The sequence below is a fragment of the Acipenser ruthenus genome, chromosome 9 (assembly GCF_902713425.1).
Source record: "Acipenser ruthenus chromosome 9, fAciRut3.2 maternal haplotype, whole genome shotgun sequence".
Taxonomy (NCBI): domain Eukaryota; kingdom Metazoa; phylum Chordata; class Actinopteri; order Acipenseriformes; family Acipenseridae; genus Acipenser; species Acipenser ruthenus.
The window spans coordinates 17,544,434-17,569,238 of record NC_081197.1 but is presented as its reverse complement, the minus strand read 5'-3'; the positions used below and the strand labels follow the sequence as shown (position 1 = coordinate 17,569,238).

At 38.4% G+C, this 24,805-nt stretch overlaps 1 protein-coding gene across 2 annotated transcripts in view; it reads left to right on the top strand.

Moving 5' to 3' along the window:
- LOC131738070 (nectin-3-like) overlaps positions 1–24,805 on the top strand; it is a 141,538-nt gene that overhangs the window by 55,258 nt on the left and 61,475 nt on the right. The window contains exons 4-6 of one of the 2 annotated variants that reach the window (XM_059031293.1): positions 147–264; positions 416–567; positions 9,418–15,230. In XM_059031293.1, the coding sequence (XP_058887276.1) occupies positions 147–264; positions 416–567; positions 9,418–10,013 (866 nt within the window). In that variant the 3' untranslated portion in view covers positions 10,014–15,230. Of the gene's footprint in view, positions 1–146; positions 265–415; positions 568–9,417; positions 15,231–24,805 lie in introns of those variants that run through there. The other variant, XM_059031294.1, reaches the window with a different exon arrangement.

Genomic DNA, 24,805 nt, shown 5'->3' with positions numbered 1-24,805 from the left:
GTTTTAAAAAGATTTAGTTTATATTTAACATTCAGATAAGTATGTCACTTACATTTTGACATTTATTTAATCTGATGACACAGCATCAATGCTGCATTTTTACTATATGTATTTAGATACAATTAAAAATGCTTTGTCTACTACAGATGCACCAGAAGTTGCAATAACTGGTTATGATGATAACTGGTTCGTTGGCAGGGAGAATGTACAACTTAAATGTAATGCTGCTGCCAATCCTGGGGCTACACAATATTCATGGCGCAGGTATGTATTGATCTTCTATACTGTAGCAAGAACCTTTTTAGTTGGATGTTTTAACAGCAAGTAGAGGTTTGTTGTTGATAGTTGTTGGTGGCCATTGTATCCCTTTTATTTTGCCAATTGGAGCTGTTTATCTCTTTTTAAATCATTCCAGGTTGAATGGAGAGTTGCCAGCAGGTTTGCGAATAGCAAACAACACCTTAATATTTGGTAGACCCTTGGATCATAATGACTCGGGGACGTACCAATGTGAAGTTACAAATGATATTGGAAGTAGGACAAATACAAGGAATATCTACATACTAGGTGAGCGCCTTGCTTTCAAGAATGATTCGTTGTATGATTTTTTCCCTCACACTAAATGTATATTTTATAATATGTACATTTTAATAATTTCCTAATATGTATCCATCCTTGTTTTATTAGTACTGTGATTGCATGTCTCTACAATCGCTGTTGTAGCGTCAGAGTGGGTCATAATATCATTCTGTGTGTGAAATTAACAGAATTAAAATATATTGAGTGGGGTCCTAAGCCATTCTCTGTGTCTAATTGGTTTTTGGTCACAAACTTCCCCACTGACAAAGAATGCTTTTAGAAAGAGTCATAACCTAACTGCTGGACAAGTGTTTGATCTTCCCCTATTGCTGAATGAATCATTTGGCGCCAGTAGTATCTAACACAAGGCAAGCCAGACAGTTTTGGATGCTTTGACACCTCAGACAGAAAACGGTCCATCTCATAAATCCAGCCGACAGGGGGTGAAATAGTGGACCAATTGAGAACAAGGGGCCTTCTAGGAACAAGAACAACCAATGGGAAACACTCTACGTGGACTTTGGCACCGCCCAAAATGAACAAACTATCCAATCACAGGGTTGAAGAGAAAACAACAAAAGCAGCCGTGCGACTTTCAAACAGTGAGCTTCCCACACTAAGAAAGCTCCAGGCAGGAAATGGAGCGCGTTTTCCACACAAGAGAAAGAATGCTCCCAACATGAGACCTAAGGCTCCACACAGAGAACCAAGTCTCTGAACTTAGACAATCAGGAGAAGTGCCTCTGAAGGGACGTATGAAATGAAATGAAAGCTAAACTTCTCTGAAGAAAGATTTTGAAGTTATGGGAGCATAATTGCTCGAATTCACGGAAGGCAAGGAAGAACCAATGTTCTGAAGAATGACTAAAATGATCTTTTGAAGAGAGCCGTAGCTCTTTGCCCTACGAGAGACTGAAACAGTAAACGGGACACTTTGTCTTAATCTGAAAGCGGGTCTTGGTTTCCATGTCGCTGCACGAAACGGACGGAAGCATAGCCAGCAGTTGGGCCTAAGGTCAGAAGAATTGCAACGAGAACACGTCTACGAACTGCATTATTTTTCAATTGCAACGCATTATCTGAACTGAGGTATGTCAGATCAACGGAACTATTTCCATTTGGAAAACTACCGACAACAAAGATAATGCTGCAAGACTTGGAAATCAACAAACTGATCTCCATTTGAAAAGAACTATTTGTTTATTGCGAGCCGACGCAACACAATACGTACTTCAAGCAAAGTACTGTCTTCTTTCATTGGAACTCATTGGAACAGATCCAGAGAGGGAAGAAGCTGCAGTGTTCATCACCCAAGAAGATTGACTACTTCTTTGTTGAAAATTGAGTAGTATGCAACATATCTGATGCTTTATGACCGAGAAATTAACTGTAGCAAATGCTATCAATTAAAGGCAAAGTAGTAGATAAAACATTCTTCATTAATGGTGAGGCAATACCAACAGTGTCTGAGAAGCCAGTGAAGAGTCTTGGGAGATGGTACGACGGGGATCTAAAGGATACAGTTCGTGTGGGAGAAGTTAGACAACAAGCAGTGGAAGGGTTGAAGAGCATAGACAGCTGCGCTCTACCAGGTAAACTAAAACTCTGGTGCTTTCAGTTTGGTCTGCTGCCGAGGTTGCTGTGGCCACTGACTGTGTACGAGGTTTCTTTGACAACAGTAGAGAAGCTGGAAGCTTTAATCAGTTCATACATCAGGAAATGGTTGGGAGTTCCACGCTACCTCAAGAAGAGTGGGACTTTATGGTAAAGGAATACTGCAGCTACCAGTCTCTGCTCTAACCGAGGAGTTTAAGTGCGCCAAGGTCAGACTGGAAATGACATTAGTAGAGTCACGCGATAAATGCGTAAGGGAGGCAGCACCTGTGTTGAAAACTGGAAGAAAGTGGGCGGCAAAGAAAGCTGTGGAAGATACAAAGGCTGCCCTTCGAATTGGTGATATCATGGGGCAAGTTCAGCATAGAAGAGGGGGTCTTGGTTTCAGTTCAGCTCCTCCTACATGGCACAAGGCAGCCCCAGCTCAAAGGAGGAAGCTGGTAGTCAACGAGGTGCAAAAGCAGGAGGAGAGGATGAGGTGTATAAAGGCCATTTCCCAGGCCAAGCAGGGAGAATGGATGAGATGGGAGAGTGTGGAACAACGCAAGATTGGCTGGCAAGACCTATGATCAATGGAACAGAGCAGGATCAGTTTCCTCATCAGGTCAACATATGATGTTCTCCCATCACCACAGAACCTAAACCTCTGGGTAGGAGAGGATCCCTCATGTCCTTTGTGTTCATCACCTGCAACATTAAGGCACATTTTGACAGGATGTAAGGTGGCTCTTAGCCAAGGACGGTTTACTTGGCGCCATGACCAAGTGCTGCGATGTTTGGCCTTCGCATTGGAAGACAAGCGTAACATGACCAATAAGTTGTCACCTGTTCCATCAAAACATTACACACAAAAGACAACATTCCTCCGCCCAGGAGAGCAACCACCAAGAAAAGGTGTTAAAACCAATCCTCGCCCAGGACAACTGGAAGCTGCTAGAGACTGGAAAATGCTGGCAGATGTTGGTCAACGGCTTATTTTTCCACCTGAGATTGCCACCACTAACCTTCGACCAGATATTGTCTTGTGGTCTGGATCAGCACGCCTTGTTCACCTGGTAGAGTTAACAGTGCCATGGGAGGATGCTGTAGATGAGGCGTATGAGAGGAAGAAACTGCGGTATGCTCAACTAGCCACTGAAGCGGAACAGCGAGGATGGAGAGTCCGGGTTTACCCAGTGGAAGTGGGTTGTCGAGGATTTGTGGCACACTCTACAACCCGGTTTCTCAGAGACATCGGATTCAGTGGCCAAGAGTTGCGTCGCACAGTGAAGAACTTATCTGAAGCAGCAGAGAGGAGCAGCAACTGGCTGTGGTTGAGACGGAAAGATTCTGGCTGGGGATCTCAAGCACAATAGAAAGAAAGAAACGCTGATGTACAGGTAAGTAAGCTGGGCTGAGTTGAGTGGGGGACGGAGGGGGGTGATGCTGGGACGCCAGAATCACCGTCGAGCCCTCTTGAGGTGTCGTGGGCTAGTCGACGAAACACTGAGGATGGAAGGTGCCCACTTGAAAACCCCAGAGATGTACCCTACTTAGCTCAATCCAGACGGTTGTCATGCTGATGCGCTGGGGAGGCCGCACTGTGGTTGATCCCCGGAGCCAGCATCGCAGCCGTTGTGTGTGCTGATGCGCCAGGGAGGCAAAATAAGCTGATCCCTGGAGCCAGCATTACACTTCAGCCATTAACACCAGACAGAAGGATATCTACATCATCATATGGAAGGAAACGTAAATGGATGGAGACACATATGGATCACATTAGTTTACTGTAAAGCTACGTCTTAGTTGGTGCTTATCTTGGCGAGAGCCGAGTTCAGATCAGCATGAAGTTTTAACATCTACTCTCGTGTAATGGAAATCGTGGATAAATTGTTCTAGGAATAGAATATAACTTCCTGTTTTAGAGTGTGTAAGAAATTTATTTTGTTGGTTGAAATGTGCAACTCAGAGGAGATGCCTCGTAAATGCAGAGAATGTGATCATTGCCCCATTTCTGAGTTAATTTGAATATATATTCAGTTGAGGTTGATAACATATTATTAGTTTGGTAGATCATGTCTAAACTAAATAAATTAACACGGTAAAACTAATTTACTAAATTAGGTACTGGAATGTTGGATTCCATTCTGAATGGTAAGTTAATTCTCTGTCATTTTGATATGAAACATGATCGATTATAACGAGAAACTAGTATTGAAAATACTAATGTGATCAGCCATAATTAATATTCGTATATTAACCATATGCTAATGATGTTATGGTTGTAATTGTTTGACTATGAAATCAATGAACTGTATACTATTCACGTATACCTCCTAACCAATAGCCTTTCCTTTCTGTAATATTAGATTAGTTGTGCACCCCTTTTTTATTCTTAAATAAACTATTGTTTTATATTTCTGACACGTTGTGTGAATGTTGATTATTGTCAAGGGAATCCAAATTCTACATGATCTAGAACTTATATAAGGTATGTCTCATTTCTTGCATTTTGACGTCCCTGAGTGGGCGACTAGAGACTAATTTATATTAAAATAAATTGTATACCTAATTCACTACACTGTAGTGTGATGGAATTAGCTGTTCAAACAGGAAGTGTTGCATTCCCCCTCCCACTCATCTCTGCATTGGGAGTCGGGATAGTTTGCATTTTACAAAGGTTCCTTATTTGGAGCATGGTAAGAGATTTATCTGTTAAGGAGTAATGGACGTGTGTAAGCAAATACAATAACAAATAATGCCACCAAGCGCCGTGCCAACCCTCAAGCAGCTGTTGAACAGTGGGGTTCGGTTCAGCAGAAACAACAAACTAGAACATTGTCAATCAGGCAAAGAAATAACGCAGCATTAAATATAATGGGATAGGCGGAGAGGTCAAGCCATAGAAATGTAAAAAGGGGGTTGGGCAGCCCAGGGAGGAATTGAAGGAGGACAACATAGATTGTCTACCAGTAATCTAACTATCAGGAAGGGAGAGCTAAAGATAGAGGAGCTGGATATAAGAATTTGTGTATAACGTGATACCTTTTATTGGACTAATTAAAAACAATAAATTAATCACAAGCTTAATTTGAGGTCTTGAAAGCTTGTGATTAATTATTGTTTAGTTAGTGCAATAAAAGGTATTGCATCTCATTATTTTGTCATCATCCTTCTCATCTCTGGCTACCATTTCATCTATCAATGTATAACATGCAAAAATAAAGAAAATGTACATGATATAAAGTACCCCTTTTAAAGTTGTACATTCCTCAGATGTTTCACAAATTTAAATTTACATTAAAATGTCATGAAGAACTGACAAATTGTTTAATGAGTTAATTACATTTCCAATTTACTTGTGAATGCAAATGTTTTCCTTTTGATTTTTAATGTGTAGCACCTTGTGCTTAACACTTTGATGGAACAGTCAGTACATTTTGGGGGATTTCAAACACATTTGTAAAGTTGAGAGTGGCGGCTTCTTCAAATTCTTACATTTTATATTGAGGTTAAATCTGTTTAAACACTTTATTTGATGCATTTCAAATGCATGTTCTAAAGTACAAGCAGTAACACACTTAACATGGACTGACTTGTACTGTAGCAAGCCGATAACTGTTTTTTGGCCAGGATCTGGACTCAGCTGTGAGACACACCTAGTTTCCAGACCCTGGTGTATGAGAGTGTATGTTTTCTCAGTAATGGGTTTTGTGATTTTGAATTTTCCTTCAATGTGGCTAGAAGCAAATATGTAGGCCCTATCCCTCACTAATGCTTTCTTAGAACAGCTCCTGAAAATCCAAGATAAACTGTTTTTATGAATCATGGTTGGGGTTAATGATCTGCATTGAATTCTTATCTTTAACTTGGCTACCAACTTCTATTGTTGCAGTTATATGTAACTGTTCTAAATGCACCCTTAGCCCGTTATCTATTTTCCCATATTCTGAACTGTCCAAAACATCTCCCTCAATATTGTGTATTTTGATCTATTAATTGGTGGCTAATGTTCACCAAATGCTTGTTACTAACATGTTTTCTTCAATTCTCTTATATTAAGTGTAGGGCGGCAGTACTTGTGTGTGTGTGTGTGTATAATATATATATATAACTGAACATCTCTTTTCTCTTTATAAGGCACAAGCGGTGCATCAAAGACTGTTAATATGATACCGATCCTTTGTTGGGTTCCCAGGGGCACTATTCAGTGGTTCTTCCTTTCTGAGTCTTCATTTACTTTCTGATTCAGGCTTCATCTATTCCATTTGTTGGCTCAGGGGAAGCAGGTTGACCTTGAATTTGGTTTCTTTCACAAGAAGCGGTATTGAAGGAATCCAAGAAGATGCATTGTTCTTAAAATAATTTGCACTGTTCATTTACTTAGGAGTGTATATATTATAATTTTCCATTTCTGCAAAATGTATATAATTATATATTTTAAGGAGCAAAACTTCACAAATAAAATATATAGAAAAAATATATGGGTTGTAATTTATCCTCTTCCATATCTCAAACAATTAAGATAATTTTATGTAATTGTTATTACTTGATTCTTTTACTATTATTGGTGGTGCTTTCTTTTTAAATGTTTATTTAGTATTTACTAGCAGCAGTAGGAAGTTATTTATTACATTATCAAGCTGTGGTACTTTGTCACAGTACAGTCATTTTAAAAGGTATCTTACAAACAATGTGAAAACCCTAGTATACAAACGCTTGTGGGTTCTTCTGTACAAACTTTTTGAAATTAACTATTCACTGCTTACAGAAAGACAAACTGTAATTGTTGTATTTTCACTTGACAACTGCAAACAGTTCACAAGTTTAACTAGGTTCTTAACTGTAAACTGAGCCAGTACAACCGTGTACACAGAATTGCTTCTCTACATCAGCTATTGCAGGGACAGCAAAAACATTGGGTCGACATTAAATGCTCTGCATTTGTTGGTATTGATTCTCCAATAGTCTCGCAATGGATGGGAGATAATGAGAACACTAATGAATAAATAATGTATTTAGCTCCTGCCTTCATGAAAAGACACATCTAGTTATGGGTGATTTGTCTTGATTACCAGAAATAGGCATTGCACAGTGCCTGCAAACCTTATAGAGATTCCACTCACAGCTCTGAGAGTTCACCTCAATCCTGACCTAAACACAGCGTGCCACCTGTGCCGGATTCTGTCCACTGGGGTCCATTTGGATTTGGACAACCAAAATATATATTGTGCTTGAGAGAGAATGAATTAGGCCAGTCAAATACTTTGTTTGGTGTAAGGGGTGGGTTTGATCAGTATACAAATAGTTTGATGTCTGTCTTCAAGATGCAACTCCTACAACACCCTGTTGATTACTCTGGTTGACATGACAGCAGAAGTTGGATACAATCACTTCATCCTGTGACACATTTCTGTGAATTTATTAGATTGAAAAGAGTGGCAGAAATATGAGGGGGTAAACCCACTAACTCCCCATGGGTATATCATCATTTGTAGTTGTCTGCTTTTAGGTAGATTGTTATTTCAATTAGCATTCCATCTCCTTCTGTTTCATTGTGTGTTTAGTGTTCCGCGTTTCCGGTTTATTTTCCAAATTTTACCGAAAAACGGACGTCGGTTTTTACTGATTTATGCCCGATTTTTGTCTATTATTAAATATTATCCCAGTACTATTTTCTAGGAAATACACAATAATTTGATTAAAATGCAGTTTTATTTTGACTCCGACATTGTAGCAGCCCTACACTGTATCCTAGGATACAGCAGATGTTTAGACGTCAGAGGATCAAATAATGTTCAACTGTGTTGTGGCGTAGTAACTACTAGCTTGATCAAAAACTAAATTGAAATACTTACACGAAAATATAATATTTTTAGTGGATGAGGAATGGGGAGAAAACATAAATCAGTTTATGAATATTCAAAAGAAAACAAATGTTTCGAAGTATACAAAAAGCAAAAATAGCAGAAGTGGATCAGATGAGGCAGAGGATGCATAGCACTGCAAATACTGCTGCATTGAGGTACATGTTTGCGTTGACAATAAAAGAAAATACTGAAAAACAAGCGACACATTAAACTAAAACAATAAAGTGAACAGAGACGAGCAATCCATTTGTGCGGCTTGTACACATGCTTTAATAAAAAGAGAGCGCAGAATGACTGTGTTAATGAGTTTGTCAGAGCGCTGTACTGTGCTGGTGAGCCACTGTTTACTGCAGAGGTATGTAGCGGTGACTTCGTGTGACAGTACTGTCTGTCCATCAGCTAAAACACTGCCTAATGCCGACCATCTTAATCGTAAATATTTGACAGATAATGGTGATGCTTTAGTTGATAAACTTAACGCATGGAACGCATTGATGGAAATGTCCAGGGTGATTTTTGACGCGTCTTCCGATGGCTTGCACCACCCAGTTCTGTCAATTTTACTTTTATGATTTCAAGGCGAATAAATCAGGCTTGTTTTGTGCTGATGTCATGTTGATACAGCGATTGCCCAAACATTCGCAAAGTACCAGTTAACTTGGGAAAATGTGGCTTCGACTTGCACAGATTGTGCTTTATCAGACATGCCAGGGACATTAAACCTAATTAGGAATCAGAACTGCTACACATCATATTCCACATGTAAAGTGTGGATACTGAGATCCCTCCCTCCCCCCCCCCCCCCCCAATTTTTACCGATGTTTCAATTAAAAACTATTTTTTACAGATTTTATCCCTATTTTAATAAATTCCCAGATTTCTTTTTTTTTTTAAGATAAAAACTGAAAACGCGGAACACTGTGTTTTATAGCAATAATTTATAGTTGCTAATTGTTATGTTTTCTTATAAAACATTCTTCAGATGCAAAGAAAAGTGTAAATAATGCACTTGCTGGTTTCTAGTATTCAACAGTTGCAGGTTTCCTATCCTTATAAGATGGTATGCATTTCAAACACAACTTATACAACTATATTTTTGTGCTAAATGTACACGTTTTAAATAATTTAACACTGAATTCTTTAACCGGTATCATAAATATGTTTTGAAAGCAGCAAGTTTTAAATATTTTAAAACCCAAGACCCACCTTTTTAAGATGAGAACCCTGTAACTGTTCTTTTTCTAGTTAAAATAGTTGTATAAATGTGCTCATTACTTGTGCTTTTCATATCAACCCTTTACTGATGTAGTTTGCATTGACATTCTGTGCTTTTCTCTGTCTGTCCATCCCTTCCCTTTTCTCCCCCTCCCATTAGATCCTCCTCCTACTACTACTACCTTACCTACAACACCACCGCCTCACACGACTGCTGGCGTCACAAGTTTAGCAGCGACAAAAAGAGCACTGTTTACATCACCAACACTGGAGTCATTGCACGAGGGACCTTTAGGCTCTATAATTGGTGGTGCTGTTGGCGGTGCCCTATTTCTAATACTGCTGATCATCCTTGTTGGAGTTTGCTACATGAAAAAACGAAGGACATTCCGTGGAGACTATTACACCAAGCAGTACATAGGACCATCTGACATGCAGAAAGAATCTCCGTTAGATGTTCTGCAACCTCATGAGCTTCAACAATACAATGACCCCAACAATGGCAGTCTTAAGCAAAAGACAAATGAGGTGATCTACCCAGATTACTCCAAAGATGTGAAAAATAACGAATGGGGCCATGTGGAAAATATGAACAACAGATGCACAGAAGGAGATACACTGCCAGTCGATTATTATGAAGATAGAATGCCTGTTGGAACCAAGTATGCTCAAGATGACTATTATGAAGGAAATGATGGTGACTTTGTATCTCACTTAGATGGTTCAGTAATTTCTCGAAGAGAATGGTATGTGTAGGATCATAAGAAAGAGACGATCCAAACTTCACAAAAAATCTCAAATGTCTTTAGCTTCATTGCCTTTAAAAAAATAGGCCTACATTTAAAAAAATAAATAAAAAAAAAGCTAAATATGATTAACTTTGTTGGATATACGTATGTAGTGAATTAGTTTCTGGAGCTTTACAAAATGAAAGACAAGAAGCAATGACATTGTATTAGTAATTGTATTTAGCTTTATTTGGGAAAGCTGCATAAGGGTAGTGTTACCCTTCTTAATCTCAAGTATAGTAGAAGCTGGAGTTGTCTAAATTGCCTAAATTTTAGCGCTTGTTTATATGCCATAAGCAGTTATTCAGCTGATGGCTCTGTTTGCGTGCCTGGCATTTTAAATCCACATCTATCGTTCTGTGTGGAAAGCATCTTTTTTTAATTTATTTTGTTTTTTTACATTAGTTAGAGTTTCAGATATTTATTTTATTTTTCTCCGTTAACTGAAGTTTTCAAAAATTCTGATTTACTGGCTGTCTGCTAAATTCAGTGCTAAAATTAGAATTACGCTTTTCTTTTAATTTCCTCATTCCAGAAAGTCACCCATGTAATATTATAGTACAGGGCAGCTGGAAAAATTTGTGACGGGTCCAGCCCTGCTTGACTTACCAGTATAAGGATATCCAAGACCACAGTGGATAATTAGGATTACACAGAAGTATCAGATTTAGGTGAATCAGTTAAGATGGCTATTGGTCGGTGGGAGTAATTGATATGAATTGGATCAACTTCTGACAAATATATCATATAAAAGGTAAGAGAAGGAAATAAAAATAAGAATTGTTAACATTTATTCTGAAATTTAGGACCATCCCGTACTTTTATATTGTGAAAATTGAATGCAAAAGTGCAGTTATTTATTATTATTTTTCACAACAATCTTGCAAACTGTAGTAAAATTGATGTAAAAGAAAAAAAAAATGTGTATGTTTAACAATGTAAAGAAAAGCTAGATTGAAAGTATTTTCTTTACCATGCAGTTCTTTGTGCCTATGACTGTTTGTCAGATACCTCTTACGTATGTTGAACATCATTATATTTAATTGATTTTCATACTTACCTGTGCACTGAAATCACAGAGTATAGTGCCTGCTTAAATGCAGAAAAATGTACTGCATCAATATGAAGGTAACTTTGAAACATGTTGTGTTTGCCTGATGGCAACACAGTACAGGTACTCCTGTAAAAGCAGTTTGCTTTCAGATACAGTGCAATGATATTTTGCCACTGGAATAATTCTGTATGGAGGTGGACAGTGGTCAGTCCTCATTTTGAGAGAGGTCCTTTTACATGATGTCTAGTTGTACATTTAAATTTAACATTTAAGACATATTGTTACAAATGTTTGTAAAGAATTAGGAAGGAAAAAAAGTACAGCAAGTTCAGTGGAATGCATCCAGTTTATTTAATTAGTTAATTAATTCTTTAACCAGAAAAAAAAAAAAAAAACATTGAGACCGAGGCCTCTTTTGCAAGAGAGTCCTGGCAAGATGACCAGAAACAGACAGCAGTAATTTCACATCCCTAAAAACAACATCACTCTAAAAGACAATCACATCATACATTCAATCTGGGATCAGATTACACTTCGATAATTCTTGGCACCTACTCATTAAAATAAATGTAATCTTAGTTAATATTGTTCATTTAGCTGATACGTTTGGATTATTTATCTGATGCTCGTTCATATACTGGATACTCTTGTCCAGACTGTTCCATGCCATAGGGACGATGTAGCTAAATGCTGATCAGCCAACCCAGGACCTTCTCCAAGGTACTGGATAAATAAGTGCAAGACTAGATCGTAAACTACACTTGGGTATATTTACCTGTAACAACAAACCTAGGTAACCTGGCAACAAACCTATTACAGTTTTACACACAAAAAGCACCCAGTAATTGCCTTCTACAATTAAGTGACATCCAATTTAAATAAGCCAGTAACCTGCAGTGATGGGTTTGAGGGTGGCATTCTAATACAAATCTGACTGCTTTTTTCATTAGTCGATCCAATTTTTTTTTAATTGCTCAGCAGAGGCAAGTAAAAGTAAAGTATAACCATAATCAAACAAAGGAAAAATACAGCTCTTTATAACATGATTTCTACTTTGAAGCATAAAGTGTTTTCGCTTTCAATAAAGAAAACCCTGTTTTTGAGCTATTTTCTTTAAGATAGTTAAAATATGAAGATCAAACTTCAGGAATGGATTCAGCTAGATCCCAATATATTTATAACTATCCACCACCTCAAGAGGCTCTCCAATCAATCAATCAATGAAGGATCAAATCTTGTTTCAAACTTTTAAATGTAGGTCCAAAAAACATGAACTTCAATATACAATGAAAACAGTGTCGAACCCAAGACAGAGCCCTGTGGTACACCTCTTTTTATCTCTATGATAGAAGACAACATACCTCCTCCCTTTACCATTTGTTTTCTATCTGTTAAATAACTACAAAACCTGTCAATGGCTTTATCAGACAAACCCAATTCCCCCAACCTATCACATAATAATTTGTGGTCCACAGTATCGGACAGATCAATAGACTGCAGCTGCCACCTGCTCACTATCCAAACCTCTTGAAATCTCATCACTTTAGTCACTGCTGTTATTGTCCCATGGCCTGATCTAAAACCAGACTGGATTGGGGACAGCAGGTTGTTTGAGTTAATAAAGGCTTTCAGCTGATCCAGCATCACCTTTTCCAAACATTTTGCCAGAACAGGCAACAATGATATTGGTCTGTAATTGGCCACATCCCTTTGAGAGCCTCCCTTATGTATTGTTACCACATGTGCATGCTTCCACAATATTGGTATGGTTCCATTATTTAAGGATAGATTAAACAAATGTGCCAGAGGATATGAAATAATATTACTAGCCAATTTTAGAAAGAAAGGCTCCAGTTGATCAGCTCCAGTCCCCTTTGAAGTATCCAAACTGTGTAATGCACAGTTGATGATGCCACATTCTTAAAATCTAATTAAAAAAATTCTAATGTCTTGAGCTGATGTTAACAAAGTACACTGGTTTCTAAGTTGGCTATAGTGCACCCAGTTCCTAACTGCCTCCTCAACTGGCGGGACAAGCTCTAGCCATACTGCTCTGGGCAGTACAAAGCAACAACACTAACATTAAATCTTTCCTTGCAATAAATGGCTACACCTCCACCTTTTGAAGATCTACCCTTTCTTAGTACTGCATAACCAGGTAGAGTAACTGTACTGTCAGGGATAGTCTCCCTAAGCCAAGTTTCTGTCAGTATTAAAAAGTCAAGTTGAGCCTGTTCCATCCAGTGTAAGCATATCTAACTTTGGAATTAAACTTCTGATAATTATCGGAGTGGTTTTTTAACCCTTATATTGATGAGATCATTCATAGAGATAACTGAACGTCTCAATCTGTTGCTATAATGTTGCTCAATCTGTTGCTATAATGACTATATACACTATACAAAAATGTATATTTAGATAAAATACAATAAGTCATCTCCCAGTTATATTTAAACATAAATTAAATTAAACTAACATTCACATGCACACACTGCTTCTATGACGGCCAGCTTGATTGTATAAGAAGGAAAAATACAATAGAAAAATAAATAGAGAGAATAGGCAGATGAAGACACAGCAGACATATAAAAGCAAATGAAGAAATATAAGCATTTAAAATACACAACTAGCTAACTAATAAAAGAACACCTCACAGAAACTACCCAAAACAGCCCGATTTGCCACACTGCCTCTAACACCAGCAGGTGAGATGAATCCGTAGCAATCCTTGAATCGGAGGCAGTTGTGTGATGGACGCAGTGATGCGCTATGACGAACAGAGAATACTTGCAATGATGTTGTTTGAATGAGAATTCAAAAAGAAACAAAATTAAAAAAATTAAATAAAAAACCTATGCAGTTAGAATATATAAAACTATCCATGTAAGAGCAATAGAACTCCACCATTCATGATGATTGCAAAAAATATAGAAAGGTTAGGCAGTGCCAAATTTAAAATTACTTTTGTAGCTATATGTCTTTTAAGTGTTTTCCAAAGTTGAATGTGAGGGGTCAAAACACAAGCTTTACATTTTAATTAAGGGAAAATGTTGAGTGAGCATGCAAATTTGCCAAATACTTAACACCCTTACAATTCTGAATTAAATACTGCCTGTAAGACAGTATCTCAAATACTTTAAAATTCAAAACATATATTGGATTCAGGTATGTTACTTTATGTAAGGTGAGATAGGAAGGAGAAAAAACATGTATATATGAGTTCATAGTTTACATAATTTAAAACGTATTTGCCATTTTTTATGGCAAGGTTTGTATTTAGCAAGCTTTTATTTGTTTTGGAGTGTGTTCTGTGCATCCATTGGGGTGGAAGTTTAGTTTATTTGCAGTATTTTCTTTAGTAGCCGAAGGATAAAGATCATGAAGTGTATTTTAATGATCACAACAGTGGTGCATCAAGAGTAATTGGCTGACCCACCTACTACCATCACTAAATATGCCAAGGTGTAACAGAGGGCCACTTCTGTTTAGTTCATTAAAATAAACCCCAATATGTCTGCTAGAAATTAAGTTGAGATGGCACATTCCAATATTTTATTGGGAATCAAAAAAAATCAACAAATAATAGAAAAGAGGGCAACGGATGTCATTTGTTTCAAATGCAATCACCCAGCTTGTGTTGGATAATAGTGTTAAGTTGGTATTTTTAAGGGATATTTTTCTAGTTTGTTTTAATCACCTAGCTATTTAGTAAACCGTGTATGTTTGCATTGGACAATATTGCAAATGTGTTCAGAAGGATTTCTTTTAACCAGTCAGTATAAAATCATTTTCACAAAAAAGCCAAAATCTGAATGATTGTTTGTTTTATAATTGTTTAGTTATACAGTACTGACCTGAGTTTTATATATATATATATATATATATATATATATATATATATATATATATATATATATATAAATTGCCAAAAAAAAAGTTTCATAATTAAAATACCTGATACGATAACTGCTGTTGGAAGGTTGTTCTTTAAGTTTATTTGATATTTGTTAATGTGTATGTACATAGCAGATATGTAAAGGGCTGATTTACTGCAAACTTGATTAGCTACTGTGTGAATTGAATGTTTTGATACTTATGTTTGAATAAATTGCCTTTTTTTCTGTGTCTTAATTCTAAATCATCAATGTGTTTGTCTGTAATGTGACCATGGTTAGTAAAATAAGAATTTGAAAGCATTACAGATGTCATGTTAAGAAGTCCAATATGCAAGCACATAACAAATGAATTCAGTTCTGTTTATTTTTTTTAAATAGCCGGTATAGATTCCTGACAGTTGCCATTTAGGAATGATGGATTGCAAACAGTAATTTGCCTTGAAAGCAGGCCTGCATTGTCCACACTTTGAGATATGCAACTAATGACAGTAATGCATGTGTGAAACTCCAAACTGAATGCTTTAAAAAGTGTTGTCAATTAATTTGTTAATTAAGCCGTGTCTTATAGTACACCCACCATTACTCCCTACTGGGACCATTGTTATTCAAATCCTCATTTAATAACTAACAGTGTTAGATGTGTTCCTGGTACTATATAACATTAACATAGAAAGTAGTATATATACATATATAAAATCTGACGTATTTGCAGCGACAATCAAGATTTCTTCGCCAAAAGCGAGGAAATGTGTGTGTTTTTTGGAAATTGTGGCTTTCTGGACAAGATCATTACTAAAGCTAAATCCTGCATTTCAAATATAAATAGAAAAAATGCTTTATATAATAACAATATACAACACACCGATGATAGTATCCCTCTGGTCCTCACCACCCTGCCAACAGAAAGATACAGACAATTGTGCAAAGAAACCAATCTATAGATCCTATTTTCAAGACCTCCCCCCTTTGATGTCATATAGAACAGACAAGAATATAAGAGAGTATGTGGCACACAGTGCTGTTCATCCTGCTGGGGAACTGTGGCAAAGTGGTAATTAGTAGAGCAGGCGAAGTGCAGGTGCAGTAATCCAACAAGAAAAGACAGACAACAAAGTACGGGTGAAATGGTTTCTGTTTTATTGTAATCCAAATGGTCTGATGACCAAAACAGTAAACAATTAGAGAGCTGGCAACAGCGATGTGTAACGCGCAGTGGAGAATTATGGTTTGCAGTCCCGTAAATAATAATAAACAACAGTCCAGTACATACACACACTGTCACTAGTCCAAAATGAGTGCTGTAGTGCTCGCTGTGAAGTACAATTTATCTGTGATACAAGGTGCAGGGTTGTCCGGGTTTAGTGCTGGCCGTGGGCGACAGCTCCATATTGTGTTATCCGTCTAGACAAACAAACAAACAAACAAACAAACAAACAAACAAACAGTGCGTTTTAGACAGACAGACAAAACAAACAAAACACAGTAATGATCACAGTACAGGTCCTTTTGGTCTTCGCGTAACCATCAAGGAACAGATCACCTCACTACGTCCCCTTTATATACTGTCAACCATGACCCCTTGGTTAACGAGTACAACCGCTCCTCCAATCTGTGGATGCCACACCGTTAACCTTGTGGGTTAATGATTGAGTGCAACGTAGCTCCGCCCCATTTCTAAATGGCCGACTTCCGTCGAACCCTGGGAATGAATTGTTGGGCCATCCAGTCCAGGGTACTCCGTTCCTGGACTGGATGGCAAGAATCATTCAATCTGTCACAGGAACCTTTGAAAGGCACATATTCATGTAATAGACTATGATGCAATACCTGTAAATACGTTCATTCTGAAACAGAGATTAGAGGCATTAAATCTTCATTCAACATTCATGAACATTTTGCATGTACCTCTAAAGGAATAGTCTACTGCATTATCTGCAAAAAATACAACACATTGTAGAGGAAACTAAAAGGCGTTTTAGCAGGCCAGTTTGTAGAACACTTAAGAAGCATTCGCATTAACACCACTGCATTTCCAGTAGCCCATCACTTCAACAGTGATGATCACACTGCTGAAAACATCACAGGTTGTATGATCAATCAGTGCTATGGAACAAATGTTGCTCAGCAATAAAAGGAATGAGAGATTATTTTCAAACTGGGAACTTTGGAACCTCTGGGAATTAACATTCTATTCTAAACCATGACGCCATCCACAGAATTTTTGTATAATTACAATTCTTGAATAACAACAAGTTTACTGCACTGTGTTTACTTTTCTTTTTAGACAGCTGAAGGGCTTTTGCCCGAAATGTCCTGAAAATAAAAGATTTTTTAATCTTTTAAACGTTGTGTACATTTTTTTAAAAACTTTTCTTTCATATGCCTCTATATATATTTTAGTGAAAATCAAGATGCTACGAGGTTTTAACATATCTGTGCTTACTAGAGTTATTAGATAAACACCACAAACAGGGTTGCGCGTGAGGAGATGGTTTTCTTTATTTTTTAAATTTGCTAACATTCAAGAGAGATGGTTGGACTGGGAGAGAGGTGGTGGAAGCCTGAATGTGGCCACTTAGGCACAGGAAAAACATCGAGGAAGGTGCAGGAAAGGTACTAGTGGCCAGGTTGGCATCGGGCTGTGAAAGACTGGTGTTGCAGCTGCAGAATCTGTGGTAGCTGGAAAAATCCTAACCAAAGAGACAGAGCACCAATGATGACCCATCCTGTCTCATGATCTTTTGAACGTGTTGGAGTGGACCTGTATGGAGAGCTCCCTGTAACCCATAAAGGGAATCGCTATATAATGATTGTGGTGGACTACTTCACGAAATGGCCCGATGCCTTTGCTATTCCTGACATCAAAGCCAAGACCATCGCACAGACATTAGTTGAGCAGTGGGTCAGCAGGTTTGGTGTTTGAGCCACTTCATTCTGACCAGGGGTCCCAGTTTGAGGCAACACTGTTTAAAGAAATGTGCCGTACTCTAGGAGTGGAAAACACGGACATCCCCCTATCACCCTCAATCAGACGGCTTGGTCGAGAGATATAACCACACTTTAGGGCATACGTTGGCCATGTGAGTGAAAGACTCGCAGCATGACTGGGACAGACAACTCCCTTATACCTTGCTAGCATTCTGAAGTAGCCCACAGGAATCGATAGGAATGGTACCACATGAGCTGCTTTTTGAAAGGAAAGCTAGGCTTCCAGTAGACAGAATGGGGACCTCCCCAGTGGCAATACCGAGCACATTCTGACTATGTCAGGGAGATGAAGCGACAGCTAAAGCTTGGTAGAAAATTAGCTACACAAAACAAATCGCAGGGTGACAAAAAGACAAAAACGACAAAGGGACTGACCCTGGCGTGGGCCCTACGCCGTTGGAGAAAAAGTCTGGGTGCATTTTTCAAAACGGAAACAGGGTTTGTCTCCTAAGCTACAGTGTCCTTGGACTCTTCTACACTGTTGTGTAGAAGAGTCAGCCTCGGCAGTACCAATAGAACAGCCCAGGGCTGATGAGAATTTTGGGAGAGGGGCAACCAGTCCCTCGGCTTCACCGAGTACAGCATGGGCCCCAAAGGTCACAAAGAAAGAGACAACGCCCTAAAGACTGGGAAGAGTATCTCCATTTCGTTGGGGAGTGGCACACAAACCATTAGGGGATTGAGCCTCCGAGGGCGCGTCTTCTTCAGAGGGGGGAGCCATATAGCAAAAATCAAGTCACTATGAGGTTTTAACATATCTGTGCTTACCAGGGTTATTGGATTAACACCACAAACAGGGTTGCGCGTGAGGAGATAGTTTTCTTTATTTTTAAAATTTGCTAACATTCGAGAGAGACAGTGGAAGCAGGGAAATAACTCTGGTTGAGCTTGTCAAGTTGGCAATATTATTGTTTAAAATACCAGCTAAAATGGAGTCGGCTGGTTGTCGATGTAAATTGTAAAAGGGTACAGTAACTAGCCGCAGTAGTAGTGGTCTTCTGAACTGGTTTGATAAGGATTGGGGTGAAGACGAACTCTTGCAAGTCGATTGTCCCCTTTCTAGTCCGTGTACTAGTTTAGAAATCCTCTCCTATCGTCACAAAACCGGGACTAAAGTTCCTGATACCTTGTTTTCTTTTCTGTTGTCTATTCTGGGTTGGTGAGGGACTGCTTACTGACCCATTAACTTCGACCTGAAGGGGAGGGCCTTCTACACTGACGGTAACAACGAGCACCACTAGAGTACCAAGACACACCGTTGGAGGACTGATGTCATCGGCTCTGTTTCTCTCCTGTGATCCTCTGGGGCCAGAAGCAGGACAACGAACGTTTTCCCAAACCGGAGCTAACGGTACTGTTTCCACACTCACCATGTGTTGAACCATCAGTATTTCTGGAACTGTATGCGGCATTGCAAGTAAAACGGTGTGGGGCCATCCTTGGAGGACTGGGAGACGTGTGACAGTGGCAAAGCAGTATAATGAGCACCTAGATGTGTGTGGAGCGTGCTGCCACCTGCTGGCTAAAGCAAGAACCTTCCTTTTAGGGACTAAAAGAAACATTGCTTGTAGAATTATAAATAATTGAGATCAGTTCACTTTTTGATAATTTCATAGTTTAAGAGTGTATTTAGTGGATAGAATATTTAGGTTTATTTAAAGGCTAGGGATATAGCCTACATTTTCTATTTCCTAGAAAACAATTATTCTTTCCTTTTCTATTGTTAATTTAGGGATATTTCAGTTTGGAATTGTGGTCGTTCAATTTGTGATTTTTAGTTTTAGTTCTTTTGTATTTTTTTTTCCCCATCAAGAGCTGTATATTGGTATTTTCTATACAACACACTGTACTTACTCGAAAGAAATGAAAGTACAGTACTGCACATTTAAACACTATTATATAAGTTATATAAACAAAAATATGATTTGAGTACATAGTACAGAAAAAAAAAGTATTGAAACAGTTTCAGAGTTTACAGTAGCAGCCTACATCCTGCTCAAAAGACTGCAAACAAGGCCTAATATACAGTACAGTGTGCAAGAAAAACAAGACGCGTGTGTTTCAATGTCCTTGGGTGAAAAAGACCTTTTATCCTTTTATAGTTTTTGGTGTCACTGACGTCAATTCTCTTTGATGCAGCATTCTGCTACAAATGTTGCAGTAGCAAAAGAGATCCATAAGAAGTCTGGCTGGGATTCTGCCCACAATAAACACTTTCCCAGCATTTCCTCTGCCCATCCATGAGTTGGGTTTGGAGTATGATGTTGAACAGTGTCTTCATCACTGAGTCATCATTGTTCTCTACGGCTGGCTGTGTAGCAGAATTCACCATTTCTTCTTCAGTTAAATAAGTGCCATCTAGACTGTCATCAGACTTATCCATTCATCAACTTCAGACGCATTAACTTCATTTCCCACTACAACTCTTGCAAGGAGAGACAGAGAGATCTACGAACAGATAAGTAACATATTTTTATATCTCTTTATCGCTTGTGTATTACACTTTTGCGATTATTACGTGTTATAGTAATTTTAGTTCATGTTTTGTGCACTCAGTTGTGGTTGTTCGTGTAAGTCCCTCAGCAGCCTGGTGCTCAGCGCAAAGCCAGCAGCTTTGCTGCTCCTTCCCCGGCATCACTCACCTTAAGTCGGACACTTGTGGTCTCTCTTCAGCTGCTAGCTTCGGTTGAAGCTTAAAATTAAAACAAATCGTTTTTTGTAACGAAAATTATACTAAAATAGCGGTAAGTAAATTGTTACAGTGTTATGTGAGAATTTGTTTTTCCGTGTGTATTTTTTCTGGGTTTTTTTTTTTTTTCACAGAAATGCTAACATCGCTGCTGGCTTCAGCTGTCCTACATTAGACCGAGACGCACACTTTGGGTCAGGCTGCTTGCAGTTTTTCCCAGTATCTCGTTGCCACATTAATATATGCTTGCAGAATTAGTTTGAAGACTGTTAGGGCTGTTGCAGTAGGCGCTTCTCAGTTTTAGGTGGGCATCCCTATATCATTCCTGTGGTAACTGTAGGTCCCAGACCTGCTCCCATTCCCGCCGGTACCTTGTACAGTGAACGAGGTTACCCTTCCGATTCACTAGCAGTCGCTGGGCTCAGCTCTGCTTCGGGTCTGACTGCTCGCAGTCCTTCCCACAGTGTTTTGTTGCCGCTCTGAGTTCTGCTTGCAGTGCCATTGCGAAGGCTGTCAGCTTCCTCCAGTTTTAGGACTGTGTTTGGTTAAGCCAGAAGCTATACAGATGGGCATTCATGTATATTGCTTCTTCAGTAACTGTAAGTCACTGATCTACCACCGTTCTCAGTGAACAAGGTTACCGTAACCAGTGGAGGATCCTTAGAGGAGGCAGGGAGGCAAAAGAAAAAAATACATAAAAAAAAAAGCGTTTTTTGTTTTGTTTTTATTATTATTTTTTTACACAAAAGGTAGGCAAGCCTACCTTCTCCCATTAAACACAATGTTAGCAGTGGCAGATCCCGTGATCTGAGCACAGGTTTTAACTGGAGGAGACCAGAGGTTGTTTTTTGTTTTATTTTATTTATTTATTTTTTACCAGAGGAGGCTTTGCCTCCAATGACTAACTCCTGTCTGTCTGAAACACTAGTAGAGCAGGGGATCTGTGTACGTGTTTTAATTGGAGGAGTGATCCACATCCCGCCCCCTTCTAAAATGCTGCTGTATTGCAGTTGTATGTGCAGTTATAATGCATGAGTGATGATTGAAATTGCTTCATTTTGCATCTCATCAGTGGTAAGAAGCACAATATAAGTTGTTACTGTTTTATTTTGGTGCTTGTCTTGTGAAGGGGTCAAATGTGAAATGCAGGATAACACAGTTGATTAAGACTCCATTTGACACGCTAGATTATACTGAAAAACTCAAGATGAAATCTGAAAGGAAGCCATAAGTTAACCAAAAAATTGAAATTGCTAATAAGAACAGGTCATTTCATTTGGCAGTAGAGGATTACGTTTGAGATTACATATCTGAAGGGAAAATGTGAAACTTTAATTGTCTCGCATACTAGAGTACAGGGTAGGGAGGCTTAGCTAAAAAAAAGAAAATTATGTTGCTGGTTGTTGCTATGGTAACAAATACTGTGTCCCGTAGTTTCATAGGACCCTAACTTATTTATGAACCTGTTTTTCACTGTCAATGTGTAGAAATCACGTTAAAAATCCCTATTTCTGTAATGCTAATAATACAAAAAAAACTACTTTGTTTAAATGTTCAATATTATTCAGTCAGAGGCAGAGGACGTTACTGTATATTCCACCCTCTCTTTTGCTAGTTTCATCCCTCCAGTCTTTAATGGACCCAAACTGCCTACCTTTTTGCATGTTGTACAGCCCAGCTTTGAATTTTGCATGACAAGCCAGGGGTTATACGTTTGCTTTTTCTTGAACTGAGCCTCCGTTCAAACTGCACCTGCTCCGGGCACTTTGTTGGTGGATGCACTGTCCTCCCTAGTGATGTGTAGTTCGCAAACAAATCGTTCTTTTTGAATGACTCACTAAGGTGAAAGATGGGAATCGGATCAGAGTCCCCATTGAATATTCTTTTGATTCACCCTATGAACAAGCTGCGTGGCGCACAGGAGTCGAGTTACCAGCCTATCAAAAGTCATGAAGTGATTCCTTACCTCTCGAGTCTGGCTGATTTGTTTGTTATAACAAGGAAACCGGGTTGTCTCTCAGCTTGTTGAGTGTTATAAAACTGAAGACTGTATGTGCCATGTTGGATCCAAATTCCCGCTTACTTAGTGCAAGATAAGAACTCTGTGTGAACCAAAATGGCGTCAGTTACATCCTCCAGACCATAGCTATATATCTATGACAAGTTTGTGCACCAGAATTATTATTTTTCTTACAGTTCTTCTTAGTTTACTATGTACGTAACCATGTGTAAATCTGCCACATAGGCTACTAGTTGTAGCCTATGTGTGTGTTATTTTTTATACACATACAAAATTAATCATGTCTATAATTAACTATTTTGCACAAATTATGATTAATACTTCTAAGTCATCTTGAGTAAAGCCAGCCAAATTACTAAATAATATTAATAATAATAATAATTGAGATATACACCTCATTTCCAAAATAAATAAATACAAACATCTACTGGTATTGTAACGTTATTGTACCCAAGGCTTAATTATATAACTTGTGATTACATATTTGACCTTGAGGAATGAATGTATTTTATAAATGACAATTTACAACTACGTTAAATATTTTATAATTTAATAATGGCGGCGATTCACCTTAGTCCACAAAGTGACACGTAGTATCAGCTACTATACAACGACCTTTTAGGAGGATATTGCACATTTTAACGGATGACGTTCTTAAACGTCTATTATATTTTATAAGCACATTAAATACACATTTTCTAAATGTTATTTTACTGTGTTAAACACTAAAAAATACTAAATATATACACGTTTAAACTTTGTTTATATAAAATGTACATGTTGCGGTTATGGGTGTGCTTCAACGTGTGATTGATTACATGACTAATCCCAAAGGTTTACTGGATAGAAGAGGAATTGGGCAAACAGCGTTTTGCTATGTGCTGAATAAAATACCACGGATTAGTTCCACAAATACCACTAGTTCGAGCCTCACTTTTTTGTTGTTGTAAAAAACAGTGGGTGACTCCAAATGTATAGAAAAAAAAACGCAATTGACTTTTTTTTTTTTTTTTTTAAAGATTAAATTAAATTAGATTGATACTGATGGCTAGCTAAACAATGCTAATGGTTCAAACTGTTATGTTATCTCCAGGATTCTAAATATATATTATTTTTTTGTCAAACTATATTTAATTTAATGTTTATGAATCAAAATCATTTTTGATTTGGCTTTCCTTTCCCACGACACGTTTCAAATTCAGTGGCGACGACTAGCCTAAGCTACATGACGTGATTACGTAGAGACCTCTCGCTAGCTGACCGCCACTGTTTCAAGATCAGTTACTTACCTCGCCGGCCCGCCCCATAACCTCTATGTACAAATAAGAGAGCAGGTCTGGAATTGGTGTGGCAGGATAGGATGCACTTTTACGGGGGGGCGGGAGAAATAACGAGGAGGCAGAGGCAATGTTAACTGATCGCTTCTATTAGAATGTTAATGTTTACAGTGCCATAGTGGAAAAATAATAAATCATGCCGCGAGAGGTACCGGATCCGGGCAAATTAGGTGCCGGAACGAAAAAAGTCAAATCTGAGAGGTGCCGGATCCTGTTCCGACAGGATCCGGCTCAAATTAAGCACTAATATTATTGCAAATGTTAACCCTTTACAAGAGATTACTGATGACCTTAGAATGCTATGGGTAAGGCATGTGCACCGCACCATGTGTACCGTACCATACCGTTTGCATCGTACCATGTGTGCCGTGCCTTGTGCACCGTACTATACCAAGTACCAAGCAGGCCTTGTTGACAGTCCAGTTACTGTCTTTAACAAGCTGAGGCAGCAACTATACATTCTTACTGTACACTGATTGCTATTTGCATCAAACCACTTTCTGCGAGTTTTGTGCTGTAAGGGCCAGATCAACTGTCTTGGGGTGTCAGTATACAGTAAATAATGAAATGGCTATTATGTGGCTAGATTTCCATGAAATATCTTTATGTTTAGCAAACCGCAGTGATAGCGCACAAAAAAGTGATTTAGAAGTCTGGTCTTATGCGTGGGCTAACGCATATCAAATAGCGAATCATGCACCCAGCCAATCAAAGCACAATGGGAGGAGTAAGGTTACAACCAATAAGCATTAAACTTTCCCTTTAAGAGCACCTGT